Genomic DNA, 20,412 nt, shown 5'->3' on the forward strand with positions numbered 1-20,412 from the left:
AAGTTACCCTAATGCATCTTCACTTGTTAATGCATGTGAGGAGGTATAGTTTATGAGAAAAAAATTATTTGACACATAATAAATCAGTAATAAGTCAATCGAAAATAAATATCATTTTAATTTAATTTTTTTTTGTTAATATCCACAAATTTAGTAAATTTCACTAACGAATGGACCTATTTGTCTGGAAAGTAAATTTCAGAGATACTATATGTAATTTTTCAAACTACAAAGGGTTTACATATAATTATATCAAAACTCAGAAGAAATGAGCCTGATTATCCCTTAACTTATTCTTTTTTTAATGGATGATTACACTCTCCTCCTTTGGCGTTTGATGTAACTACATGTAAATTCCTTGTCGTTTAAAAAATTACATCCAGCACCCATAATATTTGTTTCTATCTAATAAATAAGTCCCTTAGTTAAAATTTATTGAATTTGCTTATATGAACAACAAAAAAAATTATATTTAATTTTAATCACTTAAAACTGACTTATTGCAGGTCAAACAATTTTTTTCAACCGAAACTACCGTTATAACGGTGAAGATATACCTCATCACATGTATATTGCATGAAGACATATGAGGGTAATTTGATCATGAAAAGATTTATTTGATTCGATTTGAATCAATAATAAGTCAATTGAGGGTAAACATAAACTCTTGTTCTATTTTTTTGTTAATATCAATAAATTCGATGAATTTGATTAATGAAGGGACTTATTTGTTAGTTGAAAGCAAATCTTAAAGATGTTAAATATAATTTCTCAAACTATAGAGGGCTTATGTGTAATTATACCAAAATTCAAGAGTATACTTATCCCTTTCTTTAATTTAATATCAAAATATAACATTTTTTTTCATCCAATCTCAAAATTGAGATTAGAAATGGTGTTGTATGGCATAATCAGTATATATAAAACGTGTTTATAGTTTTTGAAAATATTTAACTAACGATTGATGTTGTTATTTTGGGGAAAAAAAAGGCTAAAGATGTCATTTTAAAAATGGCAGTGGGTCTAGGTAAACTCTAATAATTTTAAAAAATCATAAGATGAGCCTATGACAAGTTATACATATAATATATAAATTAATCGCATATATATAAATGTATATTACATATATATAATTTAAATTCAAACTGTATATTTATTTAAATCTAAATCGATAATTCAAATAGAATAAAATATACACCGTTGATCTACTAATTAATTTGGATATTAGATTGAAATAAAAACCAAACTGTATATTTATTGTTGATAGAAATATTGCATGGGTCGTCGCTTTGCTTCCTATGAAAAGAAGCACAGAACTATTTCAATTCGTACGTACAACTTGAGCTGTTAAACCTACCCAAATTCTTGTTTTCCAAGGTGGTCCAAATCATGCTTGAACCACGTGATGCTTTCACACACAATTCATTACCAAAAAAAAAAACCAAATGTTAGGATTATGTGGACCATGCTACATTACTAGACATAATAAAAAAGCACCAAGTTTGAGTTAATTTAGGTAGTACTAAAATGGATGGTGGTTTAAATTGTGTTGATTATTTAGGTTTGCGTCCCGTTAAAGCTTGCTTTAAATTGGGACCATAGTGAAAATCGAAATAAACGAGACGAAGAAAGAAGGCAATAACGACTTTTATTTGTTTAATTTATTTTAGTATTGAATATCGTGCACCGTGCGATACTGTGATTTATAAAGTGTGTATGCATATTTTACAAGTTATATTTTTCTATTGTACGTGTTCTAGGAATAATTGAGAGTGGTCTGCACGGATATTACAAGATCCCACCTTATCTTGCTACCTAGGAAACCAAATTCATGTAATTAAACGATGTGGGAATTTTCTTTACTTTTATAATCTTTTAATTTTGAAAATCAATTCATTTAAGTCAGCAATATATAATAATATTAATAACATATGTAGTTAAATAATAGTTATTTGTTATAGATTTTTATTGATTATTAAAAGTCGATTGATAATTTTCTATTCTTGATGTAATAATTGTAGCTTAAATTATATTGACGTGTTCTAATGTTTGATATAATTACAAATGCCCTCTTCTCGTTTGAAAATTAGCGATACCTCCTGCTGTTTGATATAATTATGTAATTTTTGGATAGTGAGGTGGAATTATCAACTTTACCTTAGAAGTTTTTTAAGTTTTATTTTCTCAATTTTTGAAGAAAAATGTTAAAATTTTGGTGTTGTCCAATGTCCCATTTAGCCCTCTATGTTTATACCATGTATATTTTTAAAACCGCATTTTAGTCCATAAAAAATATTTTAAGAATATGAAAAATTTATACTTCAGAATTTGAAAGGTTATTTTGGACAATTCAATGCAAAATCTTATGTAACCCTAATGGAAGCTAATGACATGGATTCATTCTTGGACTGATCTTAGCTTCAAAATGGTATTAATAATTTTTCAAATAATTGAAATAATTTGTAATTATATCAAAATTTTGAGCTCGATATAATTTATCCATAATTATATAATTAATTTGTTCACAAATGAATAACATAATACTCTCACCATTCTAATTTCGCGTGGCCTAGGTTGTTTTTTAAGGAAACACTAGACCACTTATCAATACTAAACTCAAATCATTAAATTCAATATTTACATTATTTATAAAACGTTAAATACTAATTTAAAAAACTACCATATAAATGAATTAATACCCAATTAACAAAGTTTAAACTTAAAATCTTTTAATTACACGAGCTCAGTCATTTTTTCTTATTTTATAAATTAAAAGTTAGATTTCAACAAATGCATTGTGGCTGCTCCAATTTGATGCAGGTCGCAAGATTGGGGGTCGGGTTGCCTGATCTGGATACCTTGAGCTCGGGTCGCAGAACCCTTTTCGAGCTTTCTGACAATAGATCCTGAGAACAAAAAACATGTTAGGCTTGTTGGGTGGCCCCCAACTAAGGCCCTCCAATGCTTAAGTTAGAAGGAGCGGGGTCGAATTCGTCTGGGGAGAGCTAATAAAGTTGAAATGTAATAAATGTTGTTACTATAAATGTTCATATCTGCTAGTATTTATAGTGTACGGTACCATATAGGATGGTGTCACGTGGCGTCATTTTGGCATTCAGGTGTCAGATGATCCTACGACTATCAAATCGGGTCTGTCTCTTGGATCGGTCAGGTAGGTCGAGTCAGGTGACCAGACCCGTGGGTTTGCACGCGGATCTTGTCCATTTCAGTTAATTTCTGTAAGATTGGAGGGCAATTTTGTTCCTTTTTCTTTGTCTGAGGTAATTACCCTCATCACAATTAAAAGCACTCAACAGTCACAAAATGCTCCTTTCGCCAAAGCGTGCTGAAAATTTCTCAGCTTAATCACTATAACTCGACCAACACACTAGTAAATCAATCCCAACTGCAATCCAATAAGTCATCAGCATAAAAATGGTAAGTTCTATATTTCTAAGTGAAATTCAAACTAATGACATTAAGTTCGGTATTCGATTTTTTTCCCTTCCAAAAATTGATAAACGACGAAATCAACTGAATTTTAATTTTTTATTTAAAAATAAATAAGTAATAGAAAACCTCAAGTTGCTAAAAGTACATAAAAACATTTGAGCAAATGGTGGGGGCATATATTCTCTGATTATTACATTATAGTATGAGGAAACTCATGAGATGGGAGAAAAAGTAAGTAATTGAGATATCAAGTTGCATGTATAGAATTATGAGTAAAGGTATATGTTTTGTCCACACACACTTTCACCAATTGTTGTTGATTGGCTAATTTTGGCATCAACATTGTAATTGGATGTCTGCTCTCCTTACACAAACTATTGCTCCTTTTTTTGTTTTTTATGGCAAGCATGTGTATATATATGCACTGTCATTGTCATATGGTGGACACAGACTATACATAGGCCAATCAAGCTAAATAATGATTATTACTTTGAGCACACACACATATATATATATACACTACATATTTGTATGCATACATAGATACATATACGATATAATACAAAGACAATATTCGTGCAGTGTATTTGAATTTCTTTGTTTTGCACGTGGAAACGAGTATAATTACATTTATTATGTGATTGATTATGATATTTTTAGATGATTTTATTTTATTATGTAATTAGTTCTGATTGAATTCGACAACTCAGTCGGGCATAAACCCAATTTGAGCTCAAATTGTTTTATCGTTCCAATTCGGAGTTATATCTCAATTTTTCATAAATATTTTTTTTCCCCGTCTATTCTTAGTCACATACTCACATGTATATTATATGGTGTCATACTTTCAAATTATAATATAATTTATTTATGTTTTTTAAATTTGAGAAAAAACATATATCAATATCAACCAATTATTATTTTAATATCAACACATAATACGCAAGTTGGATTAAAGATCTGCATCAATCAAGACTGTAATTACCAACACGAAAGTGTGATAGAAAATATAAATATCCAACATAAAAAAGGGGCTTCTTTGTCTTTCCAGGCCGAATTTCTGAAAAACACCCATGGAACACACACTTTCAATGGCAAGCCCACAAAACATGTTCACAGCCCACTAAATTATATTAAAAATACAATATAAATTATAATAAAAAATCCAATCCAGTAAATTATAATGTAGTAATAATATTTAAAAAAACAATAATCTGCCTATGATATTACAAAAACAACACAAGCTTGTCCGTATAACCTCATTCAACCTTAAAAGATAATATAACTTGAACAAAATGGAACATGTATGTATGGTATGTAAACATTATAGGAAAAGATGAGCTGAAAATCAAGAGTGAAGCTTGGAGCAGCGACAGTCGGGGCAGGAAAAATGGCCTCTTGCCCGACAATTGGGGCAAGAAGCCTGCTTCTTAGTTTTCACACCGAAACTCCGGGGGTTCCCATCAACCACAGGAATCAAACTGAAGGGCGGCCCTCCTTCTTTAATCAGTCCGGAGCCCCTGCATCTGGAGCAAGCGATCAACTTCAGGTCACCGCATCTCTTGCACATCCCCAGAGAGCTGTCGGTCGGAGTAAAAGGGTGTGAGAATTGGAGAAGAGAGGAGGGGGGTAGGGTTTGTAGAAGAAAAATGATTACCTGCGCTGAGAGGAAGAAATGAAGGAGTCGATCTTGGAGGCTGAAATGGTGGCGGAGAGGAGGAGAGTGCCCACTGCGTACCCTGCTATCTCGCTTGCTGTTATGTGTTCCAACATTTTTCTTTCCTCTCTCTTTCCATCTTCGTCTCTCATATTTGTACCGCACCTGAGGCCCAGGGCATTACCTTATCCATATTAAAATTTTATTAATATAGCATATAGTGTTAAATGACTCACAAGCGGCCTATTAGCTCAGTTGGTTAGAGCGTCGTGCTAATAACGCGAAGGTCGCAAGTTCGAGACCTGTATGGGCCATTTTTCGCTTTTCAAATTTTTCTATTGAAGTCGTTTTTAGGAGTAAATATATATTAGCTTCAGTTAGTTAAACGCATTGGCCTATTAGCTCAGTTGGTTAGAGCGTCGTGCTAATAACGCGAAGGTCGCAGGTTCGAGACCTGCATGGGCCATGTTTTCTTTTAGCACGTTTTTATTAGGGTTTTTGTATATTATAAATTTAAAAGGAGTTGTCATAAATTGTTAAAATAAAATAGTTGAAGATACGATTTTGATTTAAAAATTAGATATTTTATGAATTTCTATAATTTTTGTCTTTTCAAATTCCATATCCCAATTTCTTCTCATTCTTTTTCAATAATTTCTCCTAACTCTTTTTATATTTTGTTAGTAGAATAAATTATATTTTGTCATTTCAACTACGCCGTTTTTACAATTTGCTATCGAAACTTTTTTTTTTGTCAACTTACCATCTCAACTTTGCGAAATTTACACTTTGCATACATGATCTTCTTTTTGTTAATGTTGTAAAGTTGAGATTGTAAGTTGACACGAAAAAAAATTTAGATGCTAAAGTATAAAAGCGGCCATAGTTCGAATGGCAAAACATAATTAACCCTTTTTAATATTTCAATTTATCTAACTAATGTATATATTTTAAAACACTAAATTACTTTTTTTTCTTTTAATTTGAAGAAAGGATTTGAAAAAATAATTTCAAATTACTCCATTCGAAAGGAATTGAAAAAATTCGTTCATATTTATTTAAATTTATTCAAAATTAAAATAAAAAATTTAAAAAAATTTAAAATTAGAATTATCCAACCTTTTAAAAGATTTGTTATTAAGGACTTGAATCCCGCGTGATTTCAAATTTTTTAATCCAAATAAATTTAAAAGTAATTCATTTTGGTTGTCGTAATATTGATTGACTTAAATGCCCTTCAATATATTTATTATCTTTTTGATTAATTTGTTCCGTCAATTATTTTCTATTCGCATACATTTGAAATTAATATATTTTATTACTTTCAATCAATTATTCATTTACTTATAAATATAATTTAAATTATACATACAAATCAAGTGTGATTCATTAAGCGATATTCAAATATTTATGCTACTAATTAGCACTTTATGATTCGATTTGCATTTATTCTTTTTCATTTTTTTGGGAAAAATATAAATGGAAAGTTGTAAGTAAATTGAACTATAAAAACATAAAAATATATATAAAAAAGAATTGATCAATAATTAAAATTAATGTATTTAGATTAAACCATCATGGAATATGGAATATGGAATATGGAACTCTATATTTCGTAAATCAATAAATTAAATAATAAAAATTAGAAAATTAATGAAACTATCCAAATTTGTGTATATTTGGTGCCTAATTGAATTGTTACAATACTATATTTATATTTATATAAATAAATAATAGATATCATTTTTTGTGTTGGAAAAAAAATCTAATATCATGAGATTTTACTAAACTGAGAATGTATAAATAAATAAATTTTAAAAATTAAAGTACCCGATAAAAATGTATTGAGTGAAGAAATTGAATACAATCAGTTATTGATTAACTTATTCAAATAAATATGGAACTTTTTTCCAGATAAATATGAATAACAATTTCAATTTGAAATATGTAATTTCTTATATGAACAATTTTAATCTAAATGGGCTATCTTAGTGTATGAATATACAACTACTTAGGTCGATAATCCCATTGATTATATATATATATTTATAATTATACCCTTAATTAGATAATTATAAAATTAATTATAATTTCTTTTTATATATATAAATAACTTCATGTTATTTTAATACAACTATACCAATGTTTCTAGTGTCCATAATACTATAAATTAATTTATTTTAAATTTAATTTGTTGGTTTATATATTTTATTTTTATTTATAATATATTTTAAAATTTTAAAAATTATTTATTATATACACATAGGCATGATGTACTACACCAGCTAATTATGTATAAATTTATTGTTTTAGGCTTTGGCTTAGGCTTATTTTACTTCAGGGATCTTTCTATCAACAGAAATCATATATTCTGTTGGTTGCCACATCAACGGCCTATTAGCTCAGTTGGTTAGAGCGTCGTGCTAATAACGCGAAGGTCGCAGGTTCGAGACCTGCATGGGCCATTTTTTATTTACGGTGCTACCATTTGTTGTTGCTCGTCCCTAAAGTGCTGAATGGGTCTTTATCTGATTCTTGTGCAGATTCTTTGTAAGCTTTGTGTCCACGACGGTAGCTCTATCTGATTTAGTCTCTCAGGAATCCATATTCCGATTTTAATCAATTATGTGATTCCCTTTCAGTAACAGAAGAAGAGGATCCGGAATTGGTTTGGCATGCAGATCCAGTCTTACAGGGATTCCTTGTAGTTGGACATCTTCTTTCGACTAGATCTTTTCATTTAGAGGCACTTCAGTCTACACTAACTGCTGCTTTTAATCCTGTTCGAGGAATGGAGCTCCAAATAATAGAGAGAGACCGTTTTCTACTAAGATTTTTCCATATTCTTGATCAGCAAAAGGTCTTAGCGAGTTGTCCATGGGCCTATGAAAAGAATTTCGTTATCTTGGCTGCAGTTGAATCGTCTGAAAATCCGACCATCGTTGATCTAAATTGGTGCGAGTTTCACACCCATATTCACTGGCTTTCCCATTGAAAAAAAATGACAAAAGAAGTGGCATCACTGATTGGTAACAAACTGATTGATGTTTATATGGACACAAATGGTACTTCTTAGGGATCATCTATCAGAATTCGCATTGCTCTCGATGTTACAAAGCCCCTTAAAAGAGCTTTGAAGATACGAATGATTATCTGTTAACTTTCACGTACGAAAGAATACCAAATTTTTGTTACTTTTGTGGATGCCTTGGATACATCTCTAGTTCATGTGAATCCTAGTTTAATGATGAGTTTGTCGATCCCAGTGAGAATACCCCTTTCGGAGCATGGCTTCGAGCACCACCCCGATCAACATTGCGGTGCCGGAACTCAAATTTCTCTCCACAAAACAATTATTCTAACCCCAAGCGCCTATATTTTCACTCCACGAATCCTAGCCATAACACATCATATAACCCCAACAGAAAAGGCCAAGCCTTTCTCGGTGAATTTGTTCCATTCCCAAATATCAATCCCACCACTACAGACACAAACACTATCCATCCACCCCACTGCCTAACTAGCTGCATGACACCATAACCCGACCACCCATATCCGACCTCAATCTGATACCGCACTTGCATGAACCTAACCCTCTATCATTTACAGTAGATACCAACTCTTTTACTACTCACCATGCCCCCATATCAAACAACTTAAACATACCCACATCCTCCACTCTCCTTATCTTCGTTTTCCCTCAATTAGCTATCGACCAACCTCTACCTGATAACTTTGATAGCATCACACAAATCCCTCTCACAAATAAACTTTCCAAGCATATTACTCGTAAACCAACTACCACCTATAAATCCCAATCCGAACCAAAATTACTCTTACCTCAGAAGCGGAGACTGCGGAGCAGTCTAGCCAATCCTCATGAGTTTGTTAGTTTGGAACTGCCAACCCCTCCTTGGTTTTTTTTGGCAAAAACCAAGCCTTCTTCTTGCCAAATTGAAAATTTGAAACGACGTTTTGATCTTCATGGCTTTTGTGTTGACTCAGTTTGAAGGAGTGGTGGATTAGTAATGCTTTGGGACAGGGAGATTGAAGTTCAATTGCAAACTTACTCTAGAAATCATATTAATGTCTCGATTAGACTAATGAAAACCATGAATGGTGGCGGTTCACGGGCTTCTACGGCGAACCCGATACTAGTAATCGGGAAAGTTCTTGGAGATTGCTAGTTGCATTACATGCGCAATCAGGACGTCCTTGGTTGTGTGCGGGCGACTTCAATGAAATCATTAGCCAAAAAAAAAATCGAGAGGACCCCCTCGACCTAACTGGCAACTCAGAAACTTTCAAAGGGCTTTGGAAATCGGTGAACTATCAGACATTGGTTTCTCGGGAGAACCGTTTACATGGTCCAATCACCAACAGCGTCTTCACACCGTTTGGGAACACTTAGATAGAGCTTGTGCTAACTCTCACTAGACTGGAGTCTTTCCGAATGCGGAGGTTGTGCACTTAGTGGTTTCTTACTTAGATCATGTCCCTTTACTTGTTAGACTCTTTCAGCAGCCATCTTTCAGGTGTAAGGGAACTCGGCCATTTAGATTTGAAGTCTTGTGGCTTCAATCATAATACTGTAGGTCTGTTGTTCGTGGATAGCTAGGAAGGAGAGTTAACGACTGATGGGCCTAGAAGGGTTTTCAAAAAGATGGAGGTCTGCAGGCGAAATTTAGGTGTTTGGAGTAAGAGATTGTAGGCAGGCTAAGGAAACAATAGAGAAATTGGAGAAGAGATTCCTGGCTATCCAGTCCGGCGCTATTGCTTGTGAAAGAACGAATGAAGTAGCAAAAATTAGGCGTGAATTGGAAAAGGTGGCAACTCATGAAGAAACTTCTTGGAAGCAACAAAGCAAAGCACTATAGCTAAAAGAGGGGGACCGAAACACAAGCTACTTTCATCAACAAGTCAGTCATCAATTTTGCCCAAATCTTATCTCAAAAATCAGAAACCGAATGAGAGCATGGGTTAAAAAAGAAGAATTCAATAATGCATTATTTCTCACTTCCAAGAGGTTTTCACTTCTAGTCGATCGAGTTTGGATGATATTGCCTGAAGGACGACTCACTTGAGATGAGCTGTGAGATGAGCTGTGGATATGAATATGGCGGAGGATCTAGTGCAACCATACTCGAAAACTGATGTTACTAGAGCCCTATTCCAAATGGCTCCCTTGAAATCATCCAGACCAGACGGTATGTCCCCAGTTTTATTCCGAAAACACTGGCACATAGTTAAAAATAATGTTGTGCTTGTGTACTTCGTTTGCTTAACTCTCATGACATGCTTCCCTACCTTAATGAAACTCATACTGTTCTTATTCTTAAGTGCCAAAACCCAAAAATGCTAACAAATTTTCGTCCAATCAGCTTATCCAATGTTATATATAAGATTACATCAAAAGCTGTCGTGAATCCTCTGAAAATTATACTTGATCTTATTATCTCACAAGCCCAATCCACGTTTGTCCCAGGGCGATTTATCACGGATAACATTCTCTTAGCCGTCAAACTAAATCATTTCATGAATACTACGACTACAGATAAACAGGGATACATGGCAATGAAGCTTGATGTAAGCAAAGCTTATGATAAAGTTGATCTTGGAGCATGTATTATCTAAACTTGGCTTCCTTCCCAATTTCATTCGTCATGTCATGCTCTTTGTTTTTTCAGTCTCTTACTCATTCATGTTAGGTGGGAAAGAATTTGGGTCTCTTGTTCCTCTAAGGGGGCTTCATCAAGGAGACCCTCTATCACTTTATTTATTCATTCTTTATACAAAATCGTTTAGTTCTTTGTTGCAACAAGCAACAAGCCGAATCGCCTAACCAGATTAGAGGGATTTCTATCTGTCGAGGTGTTCTGGGTATTTCCCATCTTCTATTCGCAGATGATACACTGATATCCGCACAAGCTTTAGGTGAGGATGGTCGATCCATCAAGGAAATTTTGGAGATCTACAGACGTGCATCAGGACAAGAGATCAATTTTCAAAATTCGTTAGTGGCCTTCAGCAAAAATACTCAAATGGATGGTCGTGCAACAGTTATCCAGGAAGTGCACATCGGGATGGAGAACAAGATGGAGTTGTACATTGCCCTCCCTTCAAGAACTGCACGCTCAAAAAGAGAATTATTCTCTTCCATTCGCGAGAGAATCTGGAACAAAATCAATGGTTGGAATGAGAAACTCTTATCATAAATGGGGAAGGAGGTCTTAATTAGATCAGTGTTGCAGGTCATCCCTTCTTACGCCATGGGATTTTTCAAACTACCGATAACTTTCTTGCGAGAAATCCACGGCATGATCTCAAACTTTTAGTGGAATACAAGAGCCGAACAAAATTTATTGGCTTTCTTGGCAACAATTATGCCATAGTAAGCTACAGGAAGGTATTAGATTTCGACAAGTTCACTTTTTTAATCTCGCTATGCTAGCAAAACAACTTTGGAGAATCCTTAGTCATTCGATTAATTTGCTTACTCGAGTCCTCCGTGCAAGATATTTTCCGAATAGTAATATTCTCTCAGCAACAATAGGTTGGCGTCCTTTTTCACATGGAGGAGTCTCTTGGCGACATAACCGATTCCACGAGCAGGGTGTAGATGGAGAGTGGGCTCTGGCGACTCTATCAGAGTGTGGGTGGACCCTTGGTTACCACGACCAGCCAACTTTTCAGCCTATCACATTCCCTCCTGTTGGCAATAATGATTTTCGAGTGTCTGCATTGATTGATGTTAATTTACATGAGTGGAATTCCAGCTTGATGTACATTGATAAAAAATATTACCTTGTAAGGGTAAAAAAGTATTAACGTATATGAGGCACACATTAAACAAATGCAGCCCACCACACCATACATTTGATGTTCATTGATTTGACTATTTTTTGCTCCCTCGAAAGTCGCACTTCACCTGGTGTGTATTTGTGCCGTAGGTAAAATTTTCAATTTTTATCCCTTAGTAAAAACCTCGACCACATCATTGACGCTGTCTGTGGGAATATTTACCTCGACACTGAGTATGCAAACCAATTCTCGAGCCTTGGCGGAACAAGACCCGCCTCGCAAACAGTCACCACCCCAGGAGGTAACCCCCCTGACGCATGAGCAAGTACCCCTTAATGGGAAGATTCCTCCACCACATCGACAATCTCCACCCGCGCCTCCCGGAAGAGCGTTCCCCCCAGAAGCTCCACCCCAAGAACCGATGATCCAACTGACGTAAGAAGCTTTGCTCGCCCTGATATGCGACGCATCTACTCGAGCGGCGGCCCAAGCCGTACCTACGAACCCACCCCCTCCTTCCCCTCGCAAAAGTCGAGAATTATCCTCGGCTCTCGAGGAGGAGGACCAGAGGCGGGAGGAAGTGAACAACAAGATCTCTAGGCCTGAAGTTGCACAGACTCAAGGTCATAATCTCCGCAATCGAGAATCTTTCGCTCCCCCACTACCTAAGGGAGTCGAGGCTTCCTACTTGTCATTGGTTGTAGCTCCTCCAAGACGTAGCCCTTTTGCCTCGAACATTCTAGCTGAAGCGCTCCCAGCAGGCCTCAAGGTCTCGAATTTATTGGAATATGATGGGACAGGATACCCACAAGAACACTTAGACAAATTTTACGCCAAGATTGATTGGTACGATCTGAGTGATGCCGCTTACTGCAAGGTCTTCGCACTACGCTCTCGAAACGTGCATTAGCTTGGTTCAACCAACTGCCCGTTGGAACTATTTCTAGCCTCGAGCAGTTGGTTCAACGTTTCTTGCATCACTTTTCCATGAATAAAAAAGTTCCAAAAATGACTACATCTTTATTTACCATTTGCCAAAAGGAGGGCGAAACTTTGAGACACTACATCCAAAGATTTGTGGACGCAGTGCATGAAGTTTCCCATGTTAATCATGAGTTGTTAGCTAGTATTATCCAACAGAACCTGCTATCGGGAAGATTCAAGGAGTCCATAGCCAGCAAGCCCCCTAGCACTATGGAAGATTTACTCGTGCGCTCCTAGAAAAATACATCCGGATTGAGAAGTCTAATACTTTGGATCATTCCCTTAGCGGCAAAAGGAAGGGTCGGGAAGAGGAAAAGGAGCCGAAAAAGAAAAAGGAACGCAAGCATGTACCTCCGGCGGGGTTCGCTCACTATACCCCCTTGAACGCTCCCAGGGGGGAGATATTAATGATGGCGGAACAACAAGGGAAAATCAGTCAATGGCCGGCAAAGATGAAAGATAACCCCAAGAGACTCAAATCCGATAAGTATTATCGTTTTCACCGGGACAGGGGACACACGATGGAGGATGCCATCACCTGAAGAATGAGATAGAAAAATTGATCCAGTGGGGACACTTAAAGGAATATGTCAACCACTCTCCATAACGACGCCAATTTGACCTTGGGACGAATGTGCCAACTCCTCGTGACGATAACTATCCCACCGCAGGAGTCATCCCATAACCTCAAAATGATTAACAAGCCACGAAGGAATAACTCAAAGTTCACGTAGCGGAAAAAATTATTTTTTGGCTATTCACTTGTAATAGGAGAAAACTCAAGTAGTAGCTCAACATATCCTTCTCCTCTTCTGATTTTCCCTAAAACTTTGTATTCCGAATTTTAAGTAATGAAGTTAGTTTTCCTGTTGTAGTCCCAACAAATGAAACAAATTTAAACATAGAGATCCTTGAAATTTCACGAGGACCCTAGAGGCAAAAATCGTCATTGTCATATAAGCAAAATTCGCTATTGCCCGGGACCCCTTAAAAGGAACTTTCATTGAGATCCTCATCAATAATGCCACCCCGAAAACTTTACATCCCTTTGAAGTTGGTAAAAGACCGACTCCGGGACATGAAGTATCCTTTGAGGCAACATCCCATTATCAAATTCTTGAGGCAATGTCCCCTCATAAAATTATTGGACTCGAAAAATGTTGCCCCCCCTTCCGAAGTTGGTAAAAACGTAATTCTGGGGCTTGAGCAAAAACTTCCCTTGAGGCAACATCTGATGAATACAAATCATAAGAGAACAAAACAAACACTTAGTAAATGTAGTGACTACATTTATGAATATGGAGTACTATCGAGTTACCTACCAAAATTTTCAACCTAATGGATGGTGAAAAAATCACCCCAAGAGGCAACGTTCTTAAAAAAATTGCATCGCTTCACCTTCTCCAAGGTCTTTGGGGGCTCCATAAGAATTGTTTATGGGGAATCTCATCTCTTGAAGATGACGTCAAATTCTTCAAAACAAATGAAAGAATTCGGCACAAAAGATAAATAAACTTTGAATAACCTCTACTAATAGAGAATGGGAACAAATATTATTAAGAGATATTTGATAGTATAGTGGTTGGAGTTCTTATTTTCCACTTTTTTGACCTGAGTTCAAAACCTATGAGGAACGCAACAATAAGCACCTTCTCCCAACACTTGAGGACTCGAGCCAAAGGCTCGAGGTGGGTGCGAGGGGGCGCCTCGAGCCGCAACACTAGGCGCTAGCTCGAGGCGGTTCCTCGCACAACCGAGCTCGAGGCAACCTGCCTCGAGCCCAGCACCCCCCAGCTTGAGACAGGTGCACCCCCAGCACACCAGCTCGAGGCACTGGTGCACCCCAACGCACCAGCTCGAGGCAGTGCCTTGAGCCGGGCTCGCGGTGCACCACCACCTGGCACAGCCGCCACCGAGATTCTTCTAACTGAGCCCTTGGTGCACCCCGCTCCACCTCAAGCACCCTTGCACCGAGGGCTCGAGGTGTAGCACCACTAGGCGCTCAACTCGAGCCCTGGACTCGAGGTGGCTTGAGTAGCACCGCCAGGCGCAGCTCGAGCCACCAGACACTGTTGGCCAAGCGTATTCGCACACCCCCAATTAATTGAAAATAATAAACGACTACCCACCCATCCACTCCCATGTGTTAACTCAATTCAGAAACGTGTTTACTCTCAGACAAAATATTACATTGGGTGTGCATATTCCATCCGAGAGTGGGTGCTGTATGATGTACATTGGTAAAAAAGTAATTTAACATATATGAGGCACGCATTAAACAAATGCAGCCCATCACACCATATAATTTACAACACTACTATAAATACCAAAAATATTAATTTTTTAAGCCAACCACTATTCATTGATTTGACTATTTTTTGCTCCCTCGAAAATCGCATTTCACCTGGTGTGTATTTGTGTCGTAGGTAAAATTTTCAATTTTTATCTCTTAGTAAAAACCTCAACCACATCACAGCTAGATCGGTGCCTTGTTTTGGCCTATTGATTGTGACCTTATCCTCAGCATACCGCTTAGTCGGCTAGGCATGGATGACTGTCTTGATTGGTACTGTACACAGAATAATCTTCAGTGTTCGGAGCACTTACCATGTGGCCTGCTCGCTTGAAAACAAACCGTGTTCGAGCCTTGTTAGACAAGACAAACAGGCATGGTGGAAGCTACTTTGGCAGACAAAAATTCCAAGCAAAATTAAGGTTTTTATTTGGCGCCTCTGCTCAAATGCCCTTCCAACATCGGCCAATTTGAACAAGCGTATCCATTCTTCATCTTTCTCATGTCCGTTCTCTTTCGAAAGCCAGGAAGATATTCCCCACGTTTTGATTCATTGCCCATTTGCCCGTCAAGTGTGGAGTCTCTCAAATATCAGGTGGAATATTGTGTGTAGAAATTCAACTGATGCACTTCAATGGTTGATTGGAATTAGCACCGAAGTTGGTGTATTTGGTGGAGTCGAAATCGCAAACTCATGCAGAGTCGGTTTCTCTTACCAGATCAAGTTATTTGTTTTGCTAACAAATATCTTGATTCCTTCCTTCACCAAAATTTGGTCTGCAACACTGAATTCTCAGCGTTGGCAATGTCCTCCTTCTTGCACTATCAAAATCAATTGTGACAGAACTATCTTCGGCGGCGAAAAGGAAATGGGTCTTGGTTTTCATCGCTCGTGATGTCAAAGGAAACTGTATTGCGTGGTCATCAAAGCCAGTACATCGGTGTGCTGATGGTGAATTGGTTGAGGCAATGGCAGCACGAGACAAGCAATGGAACTGACTGCTCGCTTTGGTTGGAATTCTATCATTCTATTCGTAAATTAGCTGATTCTTTTCAGTCTTGTGTCTTTAGTTCTATTAAGCGTAATTGTAGTTCGGTGGCCCATGAACTTTGCCATATCTGTTGTTGGCTGCTTGGAAGGATCTTTCAATTTTCCAACTAATGGCAGCTGCTCTGCCTCTGCCAAACATTGTTCATCATCAATAACAACTCACTTGTTTCCTCTCAAAAAAAAAAGAAGAAAAAATTGATTAGCATCGCTTTCCTCTATTAGATCTATTTTATTTATTTTTTTAACTCCCACCTTTTTCCTTACAAGTTTTATTTTGTTTTAAAATTTTTTTGGGGGTATTATTCTGTTATTTTTTAATTATTTACCTTATTTTTTCACTAACTCCCACTTCTCTTTATATTTTTGCTCTAAAATCTAACTTTATCGTTTATTTATTTCAGTATATGACGACATGTATTAAAATAAATTTTTAATGTTAGAATACTTAAAAATCGACCTTTATAATTAAATTTATTTTGCACTCATATTTTGAGTGCGCCACACACACTGCATGACTTCATTAGAAATTCAAAAACAGACTGTCCTAAAAATTCGTCTTATTGACTACTACTTATCCAATAACCAAACACTTACGACTTTTAATACCCCCCCCCCCCCCACCCAAAAGAAATTAAAACTACACTAGTTCGAATTATTCTTTGGCAAATAAAAGGCCGACCAGGATGATCAGCTTAGCAATCCTTATGACATATACCCTCCCCTCTGCACGTAATCGATTGTATCTCCTTCACAACAACCACCACCAGTACCGCCACGATTTTGAACTATCACATCATCCAGACCCCACAATTCGTCCCAGAAGTAGCTATCCGCGGTGATAAAATCGAACCAGAATTCAGTATCTTGATACATCATAGGCAAGAACTGATTGTTCTCCACGATCGGGTACCCCATATCCGTCTCTTTCTTGATGTTTATCTCATCACATGCTTGAGGGGATTCGTGGATGTTGTTGCTGTAATTAGTTTGCTCTTGTTCACGGTGCACCAGTTTCTGCCTAAGGATTCGTCTCTTTTCTTTCTTAGTTTCACAATTAGGCTTTCTCTTCTTGAAATGAGTCCTCCAGTAGTTCTTTATCTCGTTGTCTGTTCTTCCCGGCAAGTATCGTGCTATGGCCGACCATCTACACCATCGTATATGTACGTGTGATGGGAAATCGATTGACAGATTGTGAAAATTTATAAAGAAAGTACGAAAAAAGTTAAATACTATAGTCGATATATATCGGAGAATTTTCCTATTTCTTTAGAACTGGTTGCTTATAAATTACTATAAAATTATATATTTATCCTTAACAGAAAAATGTATGTAAAAAAATAATATACAATACAGATAAAAGAATTTATTCAAATAGAGTAATTAATTAATTGGAGGAAACAATTCTTACTTGTTTCCCAAAACGGCATGGAGTTGTATGATGATTCCTTCCTCCTGAGGTGTTAAGTGGCTTTTTTTCAGGCCAGGCCTCAGGTAATTCACCCACCTCAGCCTGCAGCTCTTCCCGCTTCTGTTCAACCCTGATCATCAAAATTCTCAAAACAAATGTCAAAACATGCAGCAAATGTTCCGTTGCTTTTTGCTAACAGTTCCGTCTCTAAACCAAAGGGTTCCGTCACAAATGGGCTAATAATCTTATAGTCGTACAAACTACACATTTATAATTGATGTAAGACGTTTTGGCTGCATCGTTAATTAAGTAATCTTACATAGTATTAGAATGTCAGAATTTATGTGAATGGAAAGAGTGTGTAAATGTCTAATATACCTGTCGAGATAGAGACGGAACTCCATCTTCCCTCACCATTGCTGCCGACATACTCAATAAGCAGCTTATCTTCTTGGGGAGTCCAAGGCCCTTTTTTCCACCCTTTCTCCTCATCACAAACTGCTCCCCACCTCTCCATTAATCCACCACCAAACCTTAATTCAACACTAATTACACTCTTAATTTCCTTTCTTCTCGATCTGCACTTGCAATCTCTTCCTACGTACCATCACCCGACACCTATGCATATATATATGTACATATGTGCGTGTACGAGTGTAATTGTGTGTTGTTGTTCTTGTCATGACCTTCACTCATCTCTCCTTTTTCAAATTATTAATTGATTAATTAGCTGATGTAATTAGTGACTAATTATACCTAAACAACACACTAAATCTTTGCCTACAATAGTCAGTGCTAATTAATTAATTCCTGATAGAATCTGCCAGGTGTCGCTGCGTTGGATTCTCGACCAATGAGGTGGTGACACCGATTCTTTGGCATCGCACGATGAAACATGGACAACGGAATGAATGATGTTTCCTGGATTACGCAGTGAATTGCTTTATTTAGGAGTAGCCGAGTAGATTTAAATAATGGATAATTACGTTCTCCCATCTTAAAATTGGTATAATTACATGTAAATTTCTTATAATTTGAAAAATTATATCTAATACTTCTGAAATTTGCTTTTATCTAACAAATAAATCTCAATATTACTTAAAATTTGTTAAATTTACTGATATTAACAAAAAAACTGAATGAAAATATAGGCCAAATTTTTTTTCTTGAACTAAATTATCCTTACAACAATAAAAATACACCTCATCACATACATTACCGTGTGAAGACATATGAGAGTAAGCTAGTCATAGAAAAAAATTATTTGACTTGATATAAGTCGATAATAAGTTAATCGGGGGTAAACATAGATCTTTTTATTTTTATTTTTTTATTAATATCAGCAAATTCGGTGAATTTGACTAACGGAGGAATTTATTTGTTAAGCGAAAGCGAATATCAGGATGCTAAAATGTAATTTTCCATACTATAGGAATATATATGTAATCACATCAAATTTTATGAAAGATGAGTGTAGTTATCTCTTTAAGTAATTACGGACGAGTAATAATTAATTAATTTATGGCTTTACGACCCCATAATTAGCAACCAATATCCGACAAATGCTGGTTAACTAATAACATTGGTAATCATGTCTTTTAAAAAATTATTTCTTTATGCAGATATTTTTAAGTATAACTAATTATGCCACATCATCATTTATTGTAAGAAAACTTTTGTACATGACATGTCTTAATTTGAATTTTTAATAGTAGAATGGCATTGCTATTTATGTTGACAACGCTTCTTGACTCGGTTGGTAAGATTGATTAATTTTAAATTAAATAATTGTGGGTTCGATTTACAATAAAAAATTCGAATTGTATAAATAACTCTCGATATAAATAATATTTTTTGCAAGTTTTTTTTCATCTTTTTTTAAGTGTTAGGAGGCCTTTTCTTACCAAAATAATTAATGATGGTGGAATAAAATATCCGTGCTAAAAACAAATAATTGTATTTATATTATTGATTTATAAAATAAATTTTGATTTTTTTGGGGATGTATGTGTAATTTTTTAATAAAATAGAGAAATGGACGCGTGGAGGAGTGGAGTGGCATTTTTGGGAAAGTGAAGGGCATTATTTTATTGGTTAAATGTGATTAATAAATTGAGATAATGGTATATATAGGTAGTGAGGTGTCATGACGACTTCAATTAAATAGGTGGAAAGAATCCTCCAAAAAGAAAAGGATAAATTGCATAAAAGAAATTATATTTTAATATTTTAGTTAAAAATTCTCCAGTGTTAAAAAAATTAGCAAGAAAAAATCAAGGTATGATTTTTTTAATTTTTAATAAATTAAGAAAAATAATTTAATATTTCAAAATTTAAAGTAATAAAAAGAATGTATTAAAATTTTATTTTAAATAACATAATAATAATTTTAATTTAAATATTAGTTAAAATATGTAATTTGATTTAAAAAAGTTACATATTCTTTTTTGTATTTTCTATTTAATTAATATTTTTATAAATCATAAATTTAATTCACGTCGCCGTCCTTATGGAATAAATCTAAATTTAATTTATAAAAAATTATAAAATTCGTCAATATTTAACTAAACATAGTGTAAATTAAAATAGAATAATTTAAAATTAGCCTAACAAGTATAGCTAAAAGATTTATTTCAAAAAATTGAAACTCATAATTTCAAATTATTAATTCAAGCTATGTGCTTTAGATGTTGTACTTTAATATTTTGTTAATAAATAGTCGATGTACGTGTAATTATAATTACAAATCTAAGATATGCATTTAT

General features: G+C 35.4%; 2 protein-coding genes and 3 non-coding genes across 5 annotated transcripts; 3 read left to right on the forward strand and 2 right to left on the reverse strand.

The window, feature by feature from the left end:
* Positions 1–4,604: 4,604 nt before the first annotated feature.
* LOC105167523 (chaperone) lies at positions 4,605–5,271 on the reverse strand. The gene is made up of 2 exons (XM_011087290.3): positions 5,111–5,271; positions 4,605–5,033 (listed from the first exon to the last, which is right to left on the reverse strand). The coding sequence occupies exons 1-2, from the start codon at positions 5,260–5,262 to the stop codon at positions 4,802–4,804; spliced, it is 384 nt and encodes a 127-aa protein (XP_011085592.2). The 5' UTR covers positions 5,263–5,271; the 3' UTR covers positions 4,605–4,801.
* Positions 5,272–5,350: 79 nt separating this feature from the next.
* Positions 5,351–5,424, forward strand: TRNAI-AAU (transfer RNA isoleucine (anticodon AAU)). Its single transcript has one exon. It is a non-coding gene; the product is annotated as a tRNA-Ile (tRNA).
* A 78-nt stretch (positions 5,425–5,502) lies between these two features.
* TRNAI-AAU (transfer RNA isoleucine (anticodon AAU)) lies at positions 5,503–5,576 on the forward strand. The gene has a single exon. It is a non-coding gene; the product is annotated as a tRNA-Ile (tRNA).
* Positions 5,577–7,501: 1,925 nt separating this feature from the next.
* On the forward strand, positions 7,502–7,575 carry TRNAI-AAU (transfer RNA isoleucine (anticodon AAU)). Its single transcript has one exon. It is a non-coding gene; the product is annotated as a tRNA-Ile (tRNA).
* Positions 7,576–16,850: 9,275 nt separating this feature from the next.
* LOC105167524 (transcription factor MYB62) lies at positions 16,851–18,293 on the reverse strand. Its single transcript, XM_011087292.3, has 3 exons — positions 18,026–18,293; positions 17,648–17,777; positions 16,851–17,383 (listed from the first exon to the last, which is right to left on the reverse strand). Exons 1-3 carry the CDS (start codon positions 18,162–18,164, stop codon positions 16,942–16,944), a joined length of 711 nt encoding a protein of 236 aa, XP_011085594.1. The 5' UTR covers positions 18,165–18,293; the 3' UTR covers positions 16,851–16,941.
* Between the last annotated feature and the right edge of the window lie 2,119 nt (positions 18,294–20,412).

The sequence above is a fragment of the Sesamum indicum genome, linkage group LG8 (assembly GCF_026168435.1).
Source record: "Sesamum indicum cultivar Baizhima isolate 11 linkage group LG8, ASM2616843v1, whole genome shotgun sequence".
In the NCBI taxonomy this organism is placed as follows: domain Eukaryota; kingdom Viridiplantae; phylum Streptophyta; class Magnoliopsida; order Lamiales; family Pedaliaceae; genus Sesamum; species Sesamum indicum.